We start from the raw sequence: 20,460 nt of genomic DNA, 5'->3' as shown, positions 1-20,460 counted from the left end.
AAAAGCAGAATGAATGAATGAATAAATGAATGAATGAATGAGATGATTTACAGGCAATAAATAGATAATTTAATTCTGGGTGGTAATGTCATGTGCAGCCTTTAGAAAAAAAGTGGGGGATTTGTAGTTGTCTGTCCTACTCACCAGGCACCACTCCTTTGATGTCGCTTTCTGTGTTCATCCTGTTCTTGTGCGTGAACTGAAGGATCAGTTCTTTGGATGCCTCAAACTGTTGTGTAGCCATCAACCACCGAAGGGACTCTGGGAAAATACTTTAAAGAGGGAAAACAGGTTAGGACTGCTTCCAGGTTTCTGTCAGAGGATGAACTGGTAGAGTCTTAGCTGCTCATTTAACCACTCAGAAGCCATGTAGTTATTTCAAAATACAGAAGAATAACTTATGAAACAAAAAAGAGGGAAAACTGATTTGGAATGTGCAAATTAGATATATTTGCTTTTACCCTGATTCACAAATGATAGAAGAACTATCCTATCACATGGAAATATGACACACTGGAATTTTGTAACATAGGACAGGTGCTCTGTCCATTAATATAACTTGAAAGAAGTGAGAGGAAGAGGCAGCACTGTCTGCAATAGACATTTGCTGCCAAGAAGGGAATGAATGAGATGTGCAGTTCGCACATGTTAATTCAGACCAAAGAAAGAAAACAGCTGACAGAAGTAATTTGGGTTCTCTTTTAAAGACAGATGAAAGAGAAGAATTAATTCTTAGGATGATAAGCTTCTCCTGCTAAAGATAATATTATGTTAGTTGAGTTGCCTTAAAAATATATACATGCACACAGTTTAAGAAATTCACTTTCCATCCAGTTGTTTCTTTCAAGAGCTGATATTAACCAGATTCACGAGCTTAACTCTTCCTTTTTTTTCCAAATGAGTTTATTTTAATACGAAACCAAAAGAAATATGTAGCTCTTAGAACAAAACCCCAAAACCTCCCATACTTTTATAGGCATGAAAACTCTCAAATCTCACTCCAAGTATATTTTTTTTCACGTTAAGAGCCCGTTTTCACTACTCTTCAAAAAGACTTCACTAAAAAAAAATTAACAACTACTTTTTGTTTCATATATGTAATATAACCTCAAATTTCCTGCACAAAGCACTGATCTTTGCTGTGGATGCTCCCCAGTTCTTATTCTTCTAAGCAGTCAATTGCACCACTATTGTACTATCTCTTAGGGTTGATACAATTTGGAAGATACCTTAGCAAAACCTCCAACTGAGACAGAGAAAGTATTTTTGGAAGAAGAAATAAAAAGGAGAGAAATCAGGCAGACTGCAATCTAAATGATATCAGCCAATAAAAATATATAACAACCATGATGACAGCCATTCAGCTTGACAGATTATTTCCTACCCCTTGTGCTGCACAGATGCTTCGGCATATTCTCCAGCAGAAAGTCTTGTAAAGCAAAAGCATTTTTTTGGAAGTACTAAGGACCTTTTGAATGCAAAATCTCTGCATGCTTGCCCCTGGAGAGGGTAAAGCCAGCCACCAGCCTAAAAGTTTCAGATTTTTAGCAGTCTGCTTACAGGTTCCAAGCAACAAGTCCTATGATGACCACCCGCACCAAGGGAAAGGAAAGGAACCACAAAGATGGGCATCACAGGGTGGGAACAAACATGTCTTTTATCTACTGGCTCCTGCAGGTTTCTCAAACTGGAAGTGCTGAAGCCTAGCATTTTTCAGGTACTCCATCACTCAGTGTGAGCAGTGAGCTGCTCCTACGGGATCCTTAAAAACTCGTGGGCTGCTTTGAGTTCAGGTCATCAGTCCAGTCGCATTCAATAAGAACTACGATGGTCACAAATTCTCAAACAGTGTAACACACCAAGTCTGGTTGCACCCAATGGACTCTCATGGCCAGAGCAGAAGTCCAGTCACATTCAGTAACTCTCACAGCCAGGTGCAAAAGTGTCACTTATCAAGCAACAGGAATGCAGGTTCTTAGGTTGCTGGTGATAAATACACTGTCTGTGGAAGCACACACCAGTACCTAAAGTATGAATAACACAGCCATTGACAGATGCATTAAGTTGTGAGATGACTAAGTAGCACTAAAAGTATGATCACAAACACAAGCTTGCTCTTTGAATTTCCTGAAGAAACACTTGGTATTTCTGAGTGTTCGAGTCTTACACAACAGGCGATGAGAGAGGAGACAGGTACAGCCCATTGATGGTCCCAGGATACAAAGATGAAGTCTCCTCTGACCTCCTTCCTCAATTAAGCTGCATTTATAATGTTTTCTTTGAGGGAAAGGAAAAGGTAAACTTACAGTTGATGTCATTTCATGTTTAGGTTGGAATTTGGGTGACTTCAATCATTAGTAAAGGTGGCAGTGTGAAAAGTAGTACATATTTTCAAGCTAATGTGGTGAAGTTCAGCTTTTGGTCACCTTTTGGGTCATTCCTTTGGTTCACAGTTCCCATCAGCTGCATTGTTTTAAACAGAGCATGGCCACAACCCCTTTGTGCCACTCCATCCTTTGTTTCCTCTCTCCCTTGGAGGTGTACACCAAGCTCCCTCAATGTTCCTGCTCCAAGGTGTGCAGGCAGTTTGTCCCTGGTGAACCATAGCCAATGCATGCACTCCTTCCTGCTGAACTTTGGTTTTCAGTATTTTCCTCACATAGCTGGTTGATTGTCTGCTACCTCCTCCATCAACAAGTGTTCCGGTTTGGCCAAATTTAGAAATATATCCTCTGAGAGAAGGCACAACTACCCCTTCCCCCCCCCCCAGGTTCGGGAAAAAAATAAATTTTCCTCGAAGGAAAGTGAAGAAGATAAAACTATTTATTTACCAAACACACGGGAAAAGGAAAATAAGGCTAAATAATAAAATGTTTCACTGTGGAGGAAAAAAACCTGGGAAAGTGTTAAGAGTCCTCCCTTTGGTCTCCTCGGCGCTGGGGCTTGGGCCAGGGCCAGGCCCTCTGTGCCCGGTGGAAAGTCCTCCCGATGTGCTCTGAGGTTGAAAAAAACAGTCCAGTATAAAAGGGAGAAAATCCGGAATTCCATAGAAGGAAAAACAAAGTCCAACTCTCAGTCTCTCTCTCCGGAGAACAAGAAGCTGAAACAACTGGCCAAAAGCTGACTGGAAAGCAGCAAGCCGGGTGCTTCCTCGCTCTCCTCCCGCAGCTGAAAAAAAACCTGCTATCTCTGTGTGACCTTGAACAAGCTGCAAACTGCCCTGAAAAAGTTTTGCTCAGTTTTTTCCTTCCCCCTCTCAGGCTCAGTTTAGAGGCACAGAAAGGCACAAAAATTAATTTTGGGCATAGGCAGCGATATGGGATACACATCATAACGTCACCCCAAGACAACAAGGAAAAGGCCATGCTTTTACAGCTGAGGAAAAGAACAGGGTGTGGGTAGGGTTATACATTCATCTCTTGTTCCACAGTTGCTGCTGCTTGGGAGAGGAGAGGGGGATGAGTGGAAGGCAGACTGGGGACAAAGGATCCTAGGATTCAGAAATCCTAAGAGGAGAGAAGAATCCTTGACAGACGAAGACCAGGAAGGTACCACATGTAGCTGGAAGAAGAACTGTGATTCTGTGCAGATGGATGGAAAATGGATTCCCATGGAAAGATTGTAATGTGCTGTCAGTTAGGGGTCTGTCCCAGGGCAACAAGCCCAGTTTTTGCAACTTTGTGTCTTGGTGAGGGTAAATCCTGTCTAAAAGCACCAGAAAAGAACCAACCACCTCTTCCCATTTCTCCAGTTTTCATCAGAGGGAAGCAGGAGTTTATTTCAAATTATTGATACCTTTGCTGACATTCATGGCATCCTGTCTGAAGCTACCTTCCTCCAAGGGAGAGGAAATAAGGTCTCTGTATAACTGGAGCTCCCCTTCCCTTATGGCTCTAATACATGCACACCTGAAAGGAGTCTAACTTCTATTAACTTATCTTTATACACTTGTCACAAACCCCTGTGCCCATGTCGGGCTTACATGGGAGCCTTTCTGCCCTTCCAGAATGACCTAAGAGCCCAGTAGTGATGTCTGCTCCATACCTTTGTATCCAAGCCCATCTGCCCATCCCTCCTAGACAAATCTGCTGCCTCTCTCTTTCCCCCCATCCGTGCCCAGCTTCCCAATCCATTGAGCCATGCAACTTCTGGGGACTGTATAGCCTGCCATGGGCATGTAGCCTAAAGAAGAGCAAAACCCTAGGTGGGAAGAGGGCTAAGCCCCAGCCTGGAGGGGCAAACAGCACTCTCACAGCAGGAGATGGAAGCAAGGAGAGAACAGAGGAAGGAGGAGGCAGTGCAGGGGCTATTTGCAGCATCTGTTATTGGACTCACTGCTTTGGGTACGCGATGCGGAATTAACAAGCAGTGCAGTTTTCCAGTTCTTCTTTTATTACCAATCAGTTTTCTTCCTTTATCTGTAACACATGCTGGGGGCGCACGCTCCATTCAGAAGGAAAGAGAGAGGTAATAAAATGGAAACACTTTCCAGAGAACATGCAACAGATGGAAGTGAAAAGCCTAAGAGAAAAGCACATACTGTACTGACAATATAATTACATAGGCATCCCAACCAAGGTTCATTTCTGCAAATGCAAAAACCCTGGGCTGCATAAATCCTGATCCTCTGGCTATTACCACTATTTATCAAGCTGCTATGTCCCACAATATATCAGGGGGACTCATTTGCTTGGTTTGCCTGCCTTGCCCAGCTAAAAAGCCACAGAGCTCTTGCAGATTACAAAATAAATGCTAGCATTTCCTGTTGCTTTCAATGTCACCCAGGAATGACCTCTCAACAGGAATGTACGTGACCCTGCCAAAGCCACCTAAAAATGTGTGGCCTCCAGAAGACTGCTGAGGGATGTCTGCTCTCCATGCCATCCCCCGTGTTCATTAGGCATCTCCATACTACTGTACCATCCTTATGGACACAAATATCTGTATACATCATGCTTGATATTGGGTTTTATTCAGTGGTGGACATCAGGCACTTCAGCTGGAGGGCATCACAACAGGAGGCCTTGGAGCAGACCAGCATGTGCATAACATACTGCAGGTATGGGAGGGGAGAACAGCATCACAGGTGAACAAAACCACTCTTCATTATTCATCAAGATTAACACTATCAAGATGAGGCTATTTAAATGTTGTATGTTGGAATACAGGGGTAACACCCCCACCTCTGCTGTCATTATCTTGCAAGGGACTTGTAACTCTCCTGAGTGCTGCATTTTGCCCATGCTGAGGCATGTCTACCTTGGGAATAAGCAGTGAAATCCCCACTGAGGGTTACCACCATCAACAGGGGAGGGCTCTGTAAGAAGTTAACACAAAAATATAACTGTTAAAAATTCTTACATACTGTAACAAGTTTTTACATGTTGTAACTTGTCAGGCATTACAGCTAGCAGCCTAGCTCAGCATGGTACATAACAAGCTTGGTCCTGCACAGAGTAGCGGCCTTTTTCTTCATTTTTCTCAGTGTACAACAACTAAATATTTTAGACTTGCTAGTGTTATTTTTCAAATTAATGATCTACCATGCTCTTATTGTTATGGTTTTGTACAACACTGCTCTCATAAGTCTCTGTTGTCTTATGCCGCCACTGCGTGTCACTATTAAGACAGAACAACAAAGAAATAGTTTTTGGAATGTTTATAAACTCATGGTGGGGATGGACATGGCACTATTCCCAAGGTGAAAGCCATCCTACTTCTCCCAGGATAGCCATACCAACACCACAGTGCCACAGGCAGAGAGGAGTGGGACCAGTTGGGAGTAGGGAATTCCTTGTAGGAACAATCCTGAGCCACTGCCTGGCACAGCCCAGCCATCCAGACTTCAGCAGAGCATGTGCTAATTTGGGCAAAATCAAGTCTAGTTCAGGGCTGGTTACCTCATGCACACAAAACATCCAAGTGTGCTTGCTCCAGGGCTGACAGATGTTATTTGTAACTTTTCTTGGATCAAAGACACCAAACAGTGTCAGTCCAGATCCACAACATAGGTATTAAGGGAAAATATAGCCATGCAGTCACAATCTGACAACAGCTAGGCTGGGATGCATCCTCTCAAGAGCTATTTTAGCCTTTAAAGGGGAAGTGACAGCCAGAATAATAACAAAATGCAACTTCACCTTAGTGAAAGGGGGCTATCTCCCACATGCCCACCGTGCCCAGGATGTAGTATATGTGCACACTACAGCAGATTATAAAGTTACTCTTTCTTATTTCAAAGTCAAGCCTTTGCAGAAGGTGAATGGAAGAACAGAGGGAAAGGCTCACAGGTATTGTGAAGCACACACACTTCCCAAGAGCAGAGCATCTCCCAAGACCAGCGTCAGGAGCTCACTGTCTTCGACCTGGCAGGAGGAAGAAATACTTACACCCAGTAGAACAGCATCAGCAGGAAGGGACAGATGATGACAGCCTGGAGGACCTGCCAGTCCCTGCAGAGGGCAGCCAGCCCTGGCATGAGGAACTGCCCTGCCATCTCGATGAAGCTCGCCACCATGGTGATCATGAACCGGTGCCCAGGAGGACACAGCTCTATCCCTGAAACACAGAGCACACAGACAATCAGCCCCCCACCAGCAAAGACACCTTCAAAACATTTCTAGGAAACTTTAAGGGAGTTCATGTCCTTCAGGAGCTTTGGTCAAAGTTATGCAGAATCAAATAAATTTTGCTTCCTCCCGTATTTAGGCTCTAGAGAAGCCCATTAACAGGTGTCTGGGGTGCAAACATTGCAATCTCCATATACCTGCTGTATCCTCATTGCCAGAGTTCCTTCAGTCTCTGCCTAGGGAAGCATTTTACCAAATAATAATGTACTTATTTTTAAAGGGGAATGTAGAGTTAAACACAAGCCAAAGATCTTGGGTCATGCCTTTTCACACTTCTCAGAGACACCCCCTGCCTTTCCAAACAGTTTGCTGGGAGGCAGAAGAGCACAGCTCTCAGCAGGATGCAGGCTCCCAGCTCATACGGGATGCCACCTGCCCACAGCTTAATATGCTCCGACTCAGCCAATTCCAAGCTGGATTTTGCTGAGCGTGTTGTTTCTGGGTTTGCTTTTCCCAATAGCTTATCTTGCTCAACTTTCAAACAAGCCAACCTCCCATCTGTCTTATCCTGCCCTCCATCCTTCCTTTTGCTGTAGGGCAGTTTACCATCATCACTGGCGTCTTTGGTTGCCTCAGCTGTCTTGTGACAAGAGAGTAGATAAAACTCAGTTTAGTAGATAAAATGTTTCCTTAAACCCTGAATTCTGGCTATCTTTTATTCAGTCAGAAAATGAATTTATCAGAATCACAGCCTACCAACAAAATTTTAAAAAGTCGCAGAAGAAACAGCAAACACAAAAATTGGATTGGCTTGTGGAAATTTTTTCACCAGTAAGATTGCAATAGAAGCCTCTATTTCATATTTCCCATTTTCCCACATTCACTTGCACAGACTAATTCTTTAGCTCAATAAACCTGCCACAAATGTTGCGTAGCACTTATTGGAATGCTGATACAGAAAGAGGCTTGTAAACATTCGTGATATGTTGCTGTCAGCATTGTTGCTTTTCTATGGGGTGTTCCCTATGGTTGTTTTAACTTAGAATTCAGTGGTTATTAAAATAGCAACTGAAAAACTGTAAGAAAATAGAAAGAGATGACAGCTGCTACTTCATTCACTCTCTAATCTGCAGCTTGTCAGCATATATCACTGTAACACAGATTTAAACTAACTGACCAGGAACTACCTTGTAGATCAAATGTAGGATTAAACACAACACGTGCTCCCTTTCTTTACAGCCAATACAAAAACTACCAATGGATTTTTGCCAATACAAAAGGAAAATATATCTGTTGTCAGGCAGCCCAAATTTTCATTAGCCTAACCACAAACACAGCAGCTTTGGAAACAAAACGGGGAGAAAAAGCCCTCAAAGACTCTCGTATGCTATAAAAGGCTTTTACATTTTAATTTGGTAAACAAGATTAAAACACAGAGCTCCTTATGACATTAATATGGTTTCATTCTTACTAATGAAGTATCTCAAGCCTAGGCAATTTTTTTTGTTCTATGCAAAGAGATCACTTCCGTTTTATTTCTCTAATCTCCAAATATAAACTGCTTCTGTTTGTTTTTCTAAACCTTAAAGTCACACTCCAATATTCCTTCATTAAGTACAAGGTTGAGATTTGTTGCTATAGAAATGGGAAGTCTGCATTAGATATGTAAGGCTTTGTCATTTCAATTGCATTGCTCAGGTTAGTATCAGGTAAAAATAAAAATAACCAAGATATCAACTTTTATATAAAGTCAGGAAGAGGTGTCCACATAATAAAAGTATATTTTTTAAATCACTGGTGCGCAGTAAAAAACTCCACATGCAGCAGTTATTCACTGTATAGAAAGGATATGGCTTCAGAGATTGTTTAGCATCTATTTTCTTCTCTGGATTATCACATGCATATGATCAATTTCTGCCCTTTCCTCTAAAAAAGCTGGAGATGACAAAAAAATAATCCCTGCTGTAGCTGGGTGAGCGTGACTTTCAAGCAACAGCAGCAGCATATGAAATATCACATCTCTGTTGAAATGTTCTAGGTATTAGGACAGCCTACTGACTTTCCAATATATCTGGATTCAATTTTGTATAATAAAAGATTCAGCACTGCAGTTTTTAGCAAGCATCTATCAGTCAACCCTTTCCCACCTCTGCAGCAAAGCCACTCTCCACAGCAGCTGTGCCCTAGCAGCAGGAAAGGCATCCAGTTGATGCCCACACTGAGGCCTCCATGCACCCAGGCATGAAGCCTCTGTGGCTGCAACAATTTCCTCTCCATTCACATGATAAAACTACCAACTCAGACAAAATCACTACAAGACTGAGATCAGCTTTACCCACCCATGGCAAATCGAGCAAGCAAGATCCAGCTTTCCAAATCAATGAAAAAGTTTCCATCTCAGTTACTTCGTGAAGCATGGAGCAAGCCCTTGCCATACACGCTAACCATGGAAATTATCCTCAATACCAGAAACTCCCAGATACATCCATTTGCTCTACTTGCAAAATTTTGTGTGGGCAAGGAGACACGCATGTAAAGGATTCTGCTTCCTTGCCCAGCATTTCTACTCTATGCAGCTCAGTCAGAGCAGCAGATCCAACTCAGAGACCTTATTTCCCTAAGTCCCCGGCAAGTGATCGTACAGGCAAGTTAAAACATGCATGCAAAGCAGTCCTGCAGTACTTGGGCAGTGAAATCAGACATGCTCAGGACACATGGGCAGGCTCTCTCACAGTCAATAGGCACTAAGCAACAGTGGACAAACAAGCTGGACCCAGACAACCCCTGTGGCAAAACCACTCCACACACTGCAAACACAACCCAGCCTGAGGGCAGCCGTCTTACCCCAGGTATTTTCCAGACCTGGGCCCCACAGGCATCACAGGCACAGACACAACACACGAGACTCACTGCACAGCATATACCTTTGGCTGGGAAGTGTGGAAACCGGGTCCTGGGGCCAGATATGTTATGCCCATGAGCTCTCAGACTTGTTGGGGTGTGAGTGAGGGAGCTAGTGAAAAACCTCTGCAGTGCCCCGGGGACTCAGCCCCACTGCCTTGTGCAGAGGTCACTGCCCTGGGCATCAGCAGAGACAGGCATGATAAAACCACAGGTCAGACACCAGGCTAAACAATGCGTATGCAACCAGCACTGGTGACAAGAGGTACAAGGACTTTGCATCAGAAAGGGCAAACTGTCTTTGCTAACAGCTTCTCTCCCTGGCACTGGGATGGACAAACTGGGCTGATATCATCCTTTACAACAGTTTTTCAGGCAGCCTCTTCTGTAAAAGAAGATGGGAAATGGAGATAAAATCACTTAAGTATGCCATAGCCTGACATCTGAAATGTTGTCCTCTCCCCTTTCCAGCTGGCTTTTCTGTCCCATCCTCTCCACCTGCAGCTGTGGAAGAAGCAGTCTATGAACATACAGACAGGAGACTGGAAAGAACTGCAGTATCACTAGGTTAACATCAGCTCATGTTGCCACACAGCACGGCACTGCGTAGCCTACCTCCTCCAAATCCCACCAGGTAAGCTGTCACTGCCATGGAGAGACTAAGAGCCACATCCTGTCCTTTCTCACTTGATCTTCCACTTGCACACTGGTAATGATCTGTTTCAGATTTCCAAAACCCTCTCATTTGTCTTAAAAGGCTGACATTTATTCTCAGAATATTTGCACAAGGATGAAAGGCAAACAGTTTTATTTAAAGACAAAAATAAAGAAGTTAAGTCATTTGCAAACAACATGTCAAGAGGAAAAAGAAGCCACACTGCACTGCCTGAACAATTCTCTAGCATTCACTCGCCCATCTCCAGACCCAAAACACAAAGCAATTCTTGTTCTGCAGCCCAAGTGTTAGCTGCATCTGAAACCACAAGGTAGCAGCTTTTTGTGCCTTTCCAGTTTTCTCTCTTTGCCCAGTTTCCATCTGTGAGCCACCAAGACTGTAATTATATAGGAGTATCCCTTAGGGAAAATGGCCAAGACAAAGCATCTGAAGTCTGGCCAACAGCATTCACACTGAAAAAATCCCCAAGGAGACAGTCTGATTCTAGATTCAAATTCACATTTGCACATTATATTAAAAAACCCCCAAACAAAATCCCCCAATTTCTGACAGTTTCCCCCATATTACTGCACACCCAATACCCTTAATTTAAGCACCCCTCTAAGATGTTCCTCTGCTCCAAAAGGGAGGAAAATAATGAGGCTCAGGTGAAAAACACTCATAATTTGAGGAATTCTCTGGCAACATAGCTTTAGGTGTAAAATGTGGGACACCAGAAATTCCCAGTAGCAGTAACATCCTACAGCACCAGGGCTGTGTTTGCCTCAGCCCCAGCAGTTGCTCTGCTCAGCCAAAAATCAAGTGCAGGATGTGACCCTGAGAAAGAATTTTGCATTTTGGACTCTGCTTTTCATCAGAGCACAAAAGGAAATAAAAAAAATCTCTAAGAGAATTTAGTTTCCCAAGCTGTTCAGCACCTCCAGCACGTCCCACCACCTCCATGCTCCCTGAGGTCACCCCTTTGGCACGATGAACCTCCGTCACAGTGATCTTGAAGACTGCTGGGAGGTCACCCTGTCCCTGCTTGCTGCTGTGTTTCCTAATTCCCACCAAGCTCTCTCAAACCTCTGGGACCTTGTCTTCTTCCAACACTCTCTGTGGGATTTACCCTCTGCTGTAAACAAATAATCTCAATACTCCTAGAATAACATGGCCCCAAAGCCAGCTTTTGGCTAGCTGATCAGATAAATTTGCAGCAAAAACTATCAGTAACTCCCAGACAAGGTCGCAGCTGGCTGCTAGGGGGACAGGAAAATAAAATCCAGCATATTTGCTTATATACACAAATTTCCCCTTGGTTACTAGACACAAATTTCTAAGAGCTGCAAGCCCTACCTATGGGCTACATACACGTCTCATCTCTCAATCACCACACTTGTGATTCAGTCCTGGCTGAAACGGCCCAGGCTAAGCCAGCACTCACTCCTGGCTGAGTTTAGACAAGGAACACATCATCTTGATTGCCTTTGCTGTCACCAGGAGGAAAGAAGCATCACGTGTAAATACAGTTTATTAGGGAACAGCAAATGAAGTAACTCGTGGAAGTAAAGGTTATCACACACACAGCAGTGCACAGACAACCACCAATTGATGTAAGCACAGGACAGAGACAGAGTGAAAGGGAAGGAAAAATCTAATATCCTCTCTGGAGAAATCCAATCCACTTCCAAGCAAAGAGAACAGTAATAGACTGAACCTCCAATGGCCGAGTAAGAAAATAGTATTATTTTCCCCCAACAGCACATCAGGACCGAAGTTACTCTAAAATACATCTGTGAAGTGACACAGGTGCTCCTTCAAAGGTACTTTTCTACACATCATCGGTTTGGTGAGAGTTCTTTCAAACACATGCTAGCCCACCATTTAATTAACACATTTAAAATGTGTCAAATCAGTCGCCTGTGCACTGACAAAAGCTGAGCTGATGGAGCCGTCAGGCTGGCACCAAGGCAGGCAGTCAGCATGACACCTCACCAGACGTGCAGTGGCACACTTAATTTCTGACCTCAATGGATAGCCTGGATCTACTGGATGGAGCCATCTTGATGGGGAAATATGTACTCAGAACAGATTTCTTTCTTACCAAAATTAAATCAGATGTTCATTTGGTATGCAAGGACCAGGATAGTGCTAAAACTGCTGCTAGGCAAAATACCCTTTAGATACACGATAGGGCCTCACAGAGAGGCATAGCATGAAAAAAGCAAATATAGCTACACCTCTCATGCACAATCCAACTAAAACACAAGGTGCAACTTTCCCTCTCTTTACTTTCCACGTGCCTGACTCGCTCCTGTAAGGCACAAATGAGTAACACACCATCCCTATTTCAGGCCTGGTACTGCGCAACTGTGTCAGGATATTTTAGGAGAAGCTCTCCTCTGAGTTGTAGACAGTCTGTAGCTACCCACAGGTGGAGGGTTTGGACCACAAACACAGAGCCAGGTTGGGTTCAATGCAGGGTGTTTGCTCAATCCTCATTACCTCAATTGCAGGAGCTGTGGACTTCCCAGGCACGATGCATATGCAGCTGAGCAGGGCAGGTCAAGGGTGACCTTGGCTTCTCCAGGGACAGGAGACCCTGAGCAGAGGCTGCCTGACCAGTGTGTGGGATGCAGAGATGTCTGCAACCATGCCCTGGCTGCAAGCTGTCTCCCAAGGAGCTTCAGTGGCAGAGAAAGAAGCACGTGTCATTCCTCCGCTCCTGCCATGGCATCTGTATTTGCCAAATTTTACATTGCACAAGACAAACAACATCTTACAAAACAGAAGGCTGGCTGTGTAAGAAACCTTTAACACACCATGCTGCCTGCCATTCACAAAGTAATAAACCCAAAGAAATGTTAAATCACATTTTAGGTACTGCAGTTGCCATTTATCCTACTTCCAGAGGATAAGAAGCAGCATCTCTGCAGCTCCCAGTCAACACTGACTTTTGGTGACAGTTCCAGTATGTGAATAACAGCATTATGAAACAACACAAGGAGAATGCCCCTGGAAACCTAAACAGCAGTGACAAAGAGCATGAGAAATGTGTAGATACAGAACACACTAATTTCAGTATAAAGATGACTTAATTTAAATGAAATTAAAGTGATTAAAAAGCTTTACCATGACATACATTTCTATATATGTTAATTGCCCTCTATAAAAAATTCTCATGCATCTCCATGGTAGTGGAGGTAGAATTGGTGAATGGTAGAATTTCCTACCCCCCTTGAGATACTCTCCAAATCCATATAAATATTTGGGGTTTTTTTCACAAAACTCTTTCTTGTTCCAAAAAAGTGGCTTTCTCTAAAGGAAATGCACAATCAGTCATAGCAATGTTTTGAAAACGTAACACCTCTGCTGTTCTCAACAGCTGGCACCTTTTCTCTTAGCAGGATCTAAATCATTATTGGCATCTTTTTGACAGGAGTGTATGAGAGGAGCTGAAACAAAAACTGGTGTGAGATGTATCAGAGGAGCCCATTTTCTTTGATGCTTTAGTTGAAAGGGATCTGCATCTGTATTTGTTAGTGAATTTTTAACAACACTGTAGCTACTTAAAATAAGAACAGAGAAAAAATTCAATAGTTGGAAATCTGCACATCTCTTAATTTACCAACTGGCAAAAAATATTCCAACAGCAGCTGTTTCAAAAGCTCAGTTTGCAACCTCCAGATGGATGATGATCCTCAAAGAAGCAGGAACAAAGACTTAACAGCCTAACACCTTGTTTCAGGTCTATTAAATGCTTCCCAGCTCACTGAGACAGCAGGGCAGCCCCTCTCTCTGCAAGCGCTGGTCCCACGTGAGGTGCTCCTCCAAGGAGGATTTTTTCACCATTACCATCATACTGTTGGATGAGTAAATAAATGCGCTGAGCCCTGGATTTGAGCACATTCTCAGCAGAACTGCATATTGCTAACAAGAATTTGACACGGGAGACTTGAGTTGGTTGCAGCCTAGCTTATCAAACAGAAAAGACAAGCATGGAAGAAAACTAAATGGAGGACCAAGAAATGTACTTGGTGCTTTTTAGGTCATAATAAAGCTCTGCCTGCCCTGCACCCCCTCCTTCAGATCAAAGGGAGACAGCTTGTCTGAAGCACTGCACACCCAGAGGCACAAGCCCCAGAAAGCATCTTGCTCCTTTCACTTGTGTCAACTTTAAAACAAGCCTTCCACGTGCTTACATACACAGAGTCTAAGCAAACATTGGGTGCTGTTTATTAACCTCTCATAAATACAATTGTAACCCCACACACGTGCATATATATAAACACACACACACACACACACACGTATTTATGGACACGTGTAAGGTGTAGATATAACTGTAAAGGCAAAAGCCCCAAGTTCCTTTTCCTCCCCTGATCCCCCTGTGATGTCAGATGCAATCAGTGGAAATCAGGGTGATGCCCTGAATAACCCATTCCATCTCAGAGGACCTGAATTGCTCAGGTGGCATCACCACGTCGGAGAGAGCCCGGAACACCGCAGCGCTGGCTGAAAGCGTGCACTGAAGGCCAGCAGAAGTGCCGGCGATTTAATCAGAAGCAATTAGTGAGCCTCTTTGTGAAAGGATGTCACACATTTGGCCCCCAGGGCACCCTTGTTTTTAAAGATTTATGCCACGCACTCTGGATAGTGTGATGAACACTATTTAATGAACACTGTGAAAGGGGACCTGCAGGGATTCAGAGCCAATGGGCTGCTATATTTTGGGTGCTTTAAACAACACATGCATTCACTGGAGAAGGAGGTGCCACTCAGACTAAGGGGTGACTTTTGCATTAATAATTCCCTGTCTCTGGGGTTCAGCATTAACCCTGACACAGGTCTGGGGAAGGCAAAGACAGGCGACAGACAGAATGGGGATGCCCGCCCTACAAGAGAGAACCATGCCAAACGCTGCACACGACCACTGTGCCTGAATAAGCACAGGCAGGACAGCCCCTGGTCAGGCCTCCTCTAATTTTAAGCCCATGAGGATACAAAAAGAAAAATGAGGCTGTGGTAATGTATAGGTGGTGAGAAAACTCCTCCTGATATAAAAGCAGATGGTGCACAGTTAGAAGTAGTGCAGATATTACTTTTTCCCTTCCGTTTCCCAGTGAGCTTTTATCTTCCAAGTAACATTCCCATAAGGGAAGAAAAAACATATTCTAGGGCAAAAAGAGGAAAGACCAGTGAAGATTTGCTTTTGGTCAATTGATTTTAAAGGGAAAAAGATATAACATCCAACCTTGGGAAAAAACCTGCTTCCTGTAGCAATGAAAGTTTCATTTTTCATTCAAATCAAGTCTTAAGTTCTTGGTTACAGGCTTTTATTCCTTATGTTAAATGCATTATCTCTGTGCTGTAGAGAACACTTTCCACCCCTCTGTGCACACAGAGTGCTCTGTACAGTGGGGTCTGCTTGTGGCTGGTTTGTGGGCACTTCTGCAGCAAAGAGCATAATTCAATAGGCTCAGTGACAGCACACAAAACTTGTCAGGGAAAGAACATTGCCTTTCCAGTCCTCTCCAAGCACATCTCTGTTTCAAGCCAAGGGTAACTCAGCAGGCTAACACACCTGTAGTTGCACACACACGGAGGTGAGCACAATGGAATATCCCTCAAATGCTGCTGTCACATACATAATTAAAATGACCTTGTAATTGCCAAAGCTTAAATATTCCTTAAATTTCTTCCTTGCTGTCTTTACAAATACCACGTGTGAAAAACTTTTTTCCTGTTAAGTACCAGAATTCTTTTATTTGATAAAATCTGACAAGACGGTGAAGAACAATAAAAAGGGAACTGGCATTACAATGCCTCCAGCATCTCATATTTCCATGTAAATTGCTGCGCTAAGGATATCTGTGCAATACCAAACCAGACCACCCAAAACCATCCACTGGGATTCAAAGTTTATCTAGACTCAACCCTGAAAAATGTGTGAGTTTGTTCAAGAGTCTCTCACAGTCAATATGAATATGTAGCTTCATCAGTTTCAAATATTAATGTATCCTGTTAAAACAGGGGTAAGAGCTCAATTTTTTTGCTGAATGGATGGAAAGTCTCCTATTTTTTTGTAATACCTTTGGAAAAGAGAAAGATCATGTTTCTTCACATCTTCCTCCTATGGAAGCCAGCAAGCAGGCTGGGAATAGAGGGATCTTCGCAAGTAGAAGCCATCCTCCCATGGGGTATGCTCACTTCTCTGCGGTGAAAGACCTCTTTCAAGAAACTCCTGCCACTTACAGAAGAGTTCAAATATGGCAACACTTGCTGATTTGTTCCAAATGAAACCAGAATGAATTGCTGAGCTAATTAATAACCCAACATTAAAAGGAAACCAAGCTCCTTGGAAAGAATCCAGCTGCAATTCATGAAAGCGGATTTCACGTCTTCTGTATTACAACAGTAGTAGACTTTGTACACATCACAGCTACAGCTAAAATTGTGAAGATATATGCCCATACCCACACCTGGAGAAATGAATGACTGTTAACCTTCTCTTAGCAGTATCTAAGTTTCTCTACATTATTTTCTGTTTCAAATTCAAGCTCTTGTTAAGTGGTGCTTTGCTGTACCTGTGATGGTACAAAGATAAGAGCTGCGGGTAGAGTTAATGCTGTCTAGGAGACCACCTGACAGAGCCTGGTGTAGACTTCACCTTGCCTAGGTACAGTCAAGCTGTACTCTTAAGGTCAGAGGATCTTAGGGAGGTTCTCTCTGCTGTAAGTTCTGCTACTGACTTTGAAGACAAATGCACACTGCAAGCAGTTTCTCCACTAATTGTATTTTTGTTTGTGCATCAATACTTAGATTGCTTATAGTACATAAATGACAACATGAATCTTATGTGCTGTTCCCTATGCATGAGTTGCACTGTGTGTGGTGTTAGATCATCCCTGCTCAGGGAACAGTTTCAGGTACTTCAAAAAAAGCTCCTATATTTAACACCCTCTTGTAGCAAGAGAAAAATGTATAGAAGGTGGGAGAGTGAGAAAGAATGACAAAAAGAAGACTGTGGTCATGGGAGGGGAGAGATAATGAACAGAAGGATTGCCCCTGGCTCAGTGTATCAGATTTCCTTCCCACACTCAGCTTTGAATAAATCATTCCATTGCTTGACACAACAGAAATAATTCAGTTACTGTTTCCAAATTTTCCTTTGTCTTCTTGCAGAGCCAGCAAGGGGATAAAAAAAGGGCTGAACTGGAAAAGTACAAGAGCTGAGATCAGTTTTCAACTCAAACACCTATTTGAGTCCTAACCATATTCAACCACATAAAGGAACGTGGTAAACTACATGAGAATTTCTATCCATGAGAAAAATGCTGGGAGATGGGAGGAAAAAAGCCTCCATAGCCGATCCTGCCTTTTCTGGTGTGACAGTGGGTCCTCAGCTCCAGGGATCAGACAACACCAGCTCCCAGGGCAAGTCCCTGTACCTGCAGACACACAGCAAACCTGAGCACACTGTGGGTATGTGTTCCCCCAAAAGCAACACAGGAATGTCTTAGGGGCTTGACTATTTCCCAAGTCAGTTAATTACACATCCAACAGAATAAGAAACACTCTCCCTGACTCCAGAGCAGTGCCAGGCACACGGCTCAAGGGCAAAACATCCCTATGAAAAGAGGGCAGAGCCCTTTGCCAGACTATTCACACCACAAACCTACACACTGCTTTCTCAAACACTTGTGGGAACAAGGAACTGATTCCTGACTACAGTCTTATCTTACGATTTGCACAGTCCCATTAGGAAAACTGCCTTGTACCTTATATCCAGATTTTACCAAGTTACCAGTTAAAGAACTATATCCAAAAGGCATCCTGGGTTACATGGGAAGTAAGCATCACCAAATCTGAAAGATCTGTTTTTGCTGAAACAAAGACTGTGGACACATAATTCAAAAAAATAAAATTAATGTTTGCTTACATTTGTATATGTTTACAGAAGCAGAGAAGACAAAAACTGCTCCCCTGTCTTGTTGGGTGATGTTTCTAATCAAAATTGGAATTTCTCCAGACCCCTAGAGAAAGCTGCTGCACAAGGCTCTCTGGCACTGGACAGTAAGCAGATCTCTTTACACCTCCCTGTTCACTTGCATGACATTCCCAGACACAGGGAAGGTTTAATCACTCTTTTTTCATCTAAAAACAGGGCCAGAGCTGGAGGAACTGGAAAACTTGGAATTCAGGCTGGAACCACTGAGCACTTGGTCTGTTCCAGGTGGCTCCTGAGGGCTTTGCATGGGGAAGAACCCTCCTGCGGCACTGCCTGCCTCAATACAGAACACCAAATGTAAGCTCAGGTTTTTAATAATGGGGCCTTGTGTTATTATCACTCTTTGCTTATTTTAACAGCAATATGAGGCTATATATGGCTATGCCACAATGAAATATAGAATTTAGAAATTAGAGCTACAAAATTAATGACTAAATAACAATTCAGTTAAGCCATTTCTTCAGCCACTTCCTCACAGTTACAATTTAGCCAGATGTTTCACACAGAAGCAGGAATATCTTTTCTACCAAGAGTATGAATAGACAGAAGTAAACAAAAAAACCCCTTTTCTAAATACACTGACTTCCTTTCCAGCTCTTGCCCAAAGGAGAGGAAATGTCAGGCATCCACAAAGGCTGGGTGACATAACACCCTGACTTGCTCCAGATGAGTGAGGTGCCAGAAATCCGCATCAGAAACCCCAAATGTGGGAGCAGCCCAAGCCACACAGAACCTGTGCAGCTTTGTATACAACCTCAGCACAGTGCTGGGAGAGAGCACAGGTACCACCCTGTCCCGGAGCAGCAAGTGGGGAAGGATCCTGTTATTTTGCTCACTCTGCCTCCTGCACCCGCTGTGCAGAACAAGTGCACTGGTAGTGAAATAAAAAATGACCTTTTTATGAAGAAAAAAATTGCAAAGCAGCTCATTAGCTTTTGCCCTCTGTTTCACTCTCCAGCAAGAGACTCGCAGCTCCCAGGGCACTGAGATGTGCTGTCATACAGTAAAGCTCACTCCCCTGCCCTCACCTCCCTGGCTGTATTTTCCAGCATTCACTGCCCAAGTGAAAATTGCCAGTAAATACAGAGAATGGGTACTCCAACAACAGACAACCAGCTTCCAACGTTTTCACTACCAGCAATAAGTTTCCTTCACCCCAAAATCCGGACATCACACACCTGCACCTTTACCTACACAGAGTTAAGTCACTGCTATAACCTTCACCCTGCGGTGGTTTTTCTTTTAACCTGACCAGAAGCTGTCACTCAGATCACTTTGCACCTGACACTGTAGGGTTATAAATAACACATCCACAACACAGCCCTGTACTCACATGCATTTGATTAAAATAAAGTCAACTACAAGGCAGACCACCTTTGAAATGGAAACAAATGGATACAGAAGGGCTGAGGATTTGAAAGACTGAGAATCGCTGGGCTACTTACTGTCAGGCTGCCATCTCCATTGCTGTCCTGGTATGTTTCTGCATTATCACATAAACAAAAATCAAAGCAAAAAGAAAATACTATTTTTTTAGGGGGTGTGGAATTGAGAACAACACGTAAATATAATAACAACAATACCACCACCACCCAGGGACAACTTAACCACATTAATATATTCACTCACGACTGGCAGAAAGTGGTATGCAAGCCCCTAAAAGGAGAAGACAAATGCTGGTAAACACAAAGGGAACAAAGCAAATCATCAGCCCCTGTCTTGCTCCAGGCTGGCAGCACAGTTCACTGGCAGGCTGGACATGGCTGAGCCTTGTCACTTGTGGCCTTCCTCCCTTTAAGGGAACTCAATTTGTAGCCAATTTTGGAACTCCAGATATGAGAAATTGGAAACACTGATATAGATGGAGTCTCCCGGTTCTAGGCAGCACAGCTTGGTTTTAATATTGACCCAGCTGACTGGCAAAGAATCATCTGCAAACAGCAAAGAAGACTAAGATCTGAAGTGTGGCCAGCAACTTCATTTCCAAATCCTTCTGCAACACCGGAAAACTCCCTGTGCAGTTCACCACACAGAGAAGAGGGGGGAGCAAAAAATATCCAAGCTGTGTTCAAAGAAGGAAAAGTGTAGGCGTGCAGGGCTGGCACTGATTTATTACTGACTTATCAGCAACTAACATATAAAAGCAACTATAAAAGAAACAAACGTAAAATATTTTCTATTTTAAAAATCATTGCACATTCTTCCTTCCTAGAAGGTACAAAGACTCAGAGCTGACTTTTCAATTTGAACAAATGCCTGCACAAGCATAACAAAGAGGGAAAAAATGTTAAGGAGAAAGGAAAAAAACCCCAAATCCAGACCTG

The 20,460-nt window shown here is 43.3% G+C and overlaps 1 protein-coding gene across 4 annotated transcripts in view; it reads right to left on the bottom strand.

The window, feature by feature from the left end:
- SLC22A23 (solute carrier family 22 member 23) overlaps nt 1–20,460 on the bottom strand; it is a 110,262-nt gene that overhangs the window by 29,459 nt on the left and 60,343 nt on the right. For 3 of the 4 annotated variants that reach the window (XM_069008202.1, XM_069008200.1, XM_069008201.1), the window contains exons 4-5: nt 6,390–6,558; nt 145–272 (exon numbers count right to left, since the gene is read on the bottom strand). In XM_069008202.1, the coding sequence (XP_068864303.1) occupies nt 145–272; nt 6,390–6,558 (297 nt within the window). Of the gene's footprint in view, nt 1–144; nt 273–3,127; nt 5,318–6,389; nt 6,559–20,460 lie in introns of those variants that run through there. The other variant, XM_069008203.1, reaches the window with a different exon arrangement.

Source organism: Aphelocoma coerulescens, chromosome 2, assembly GCF_041296385.1.
Source record: "Aphelocoma coerulescens isolate FSJ_1873_10779 chromosome 2, UR_Acoe_1.0, whole genome shotgun sequence".
Classification (NCBI taxonomy): domain Eukaryota; kingdom Metazoa; phylum Chordata; class Aves; order Passeriformes; family Corvidae; genus Aphelocoma; species Aphelocoma coerulescens.
This window is presented reverse-complemented; position numbering and strand designations above follow the sequence as displayed.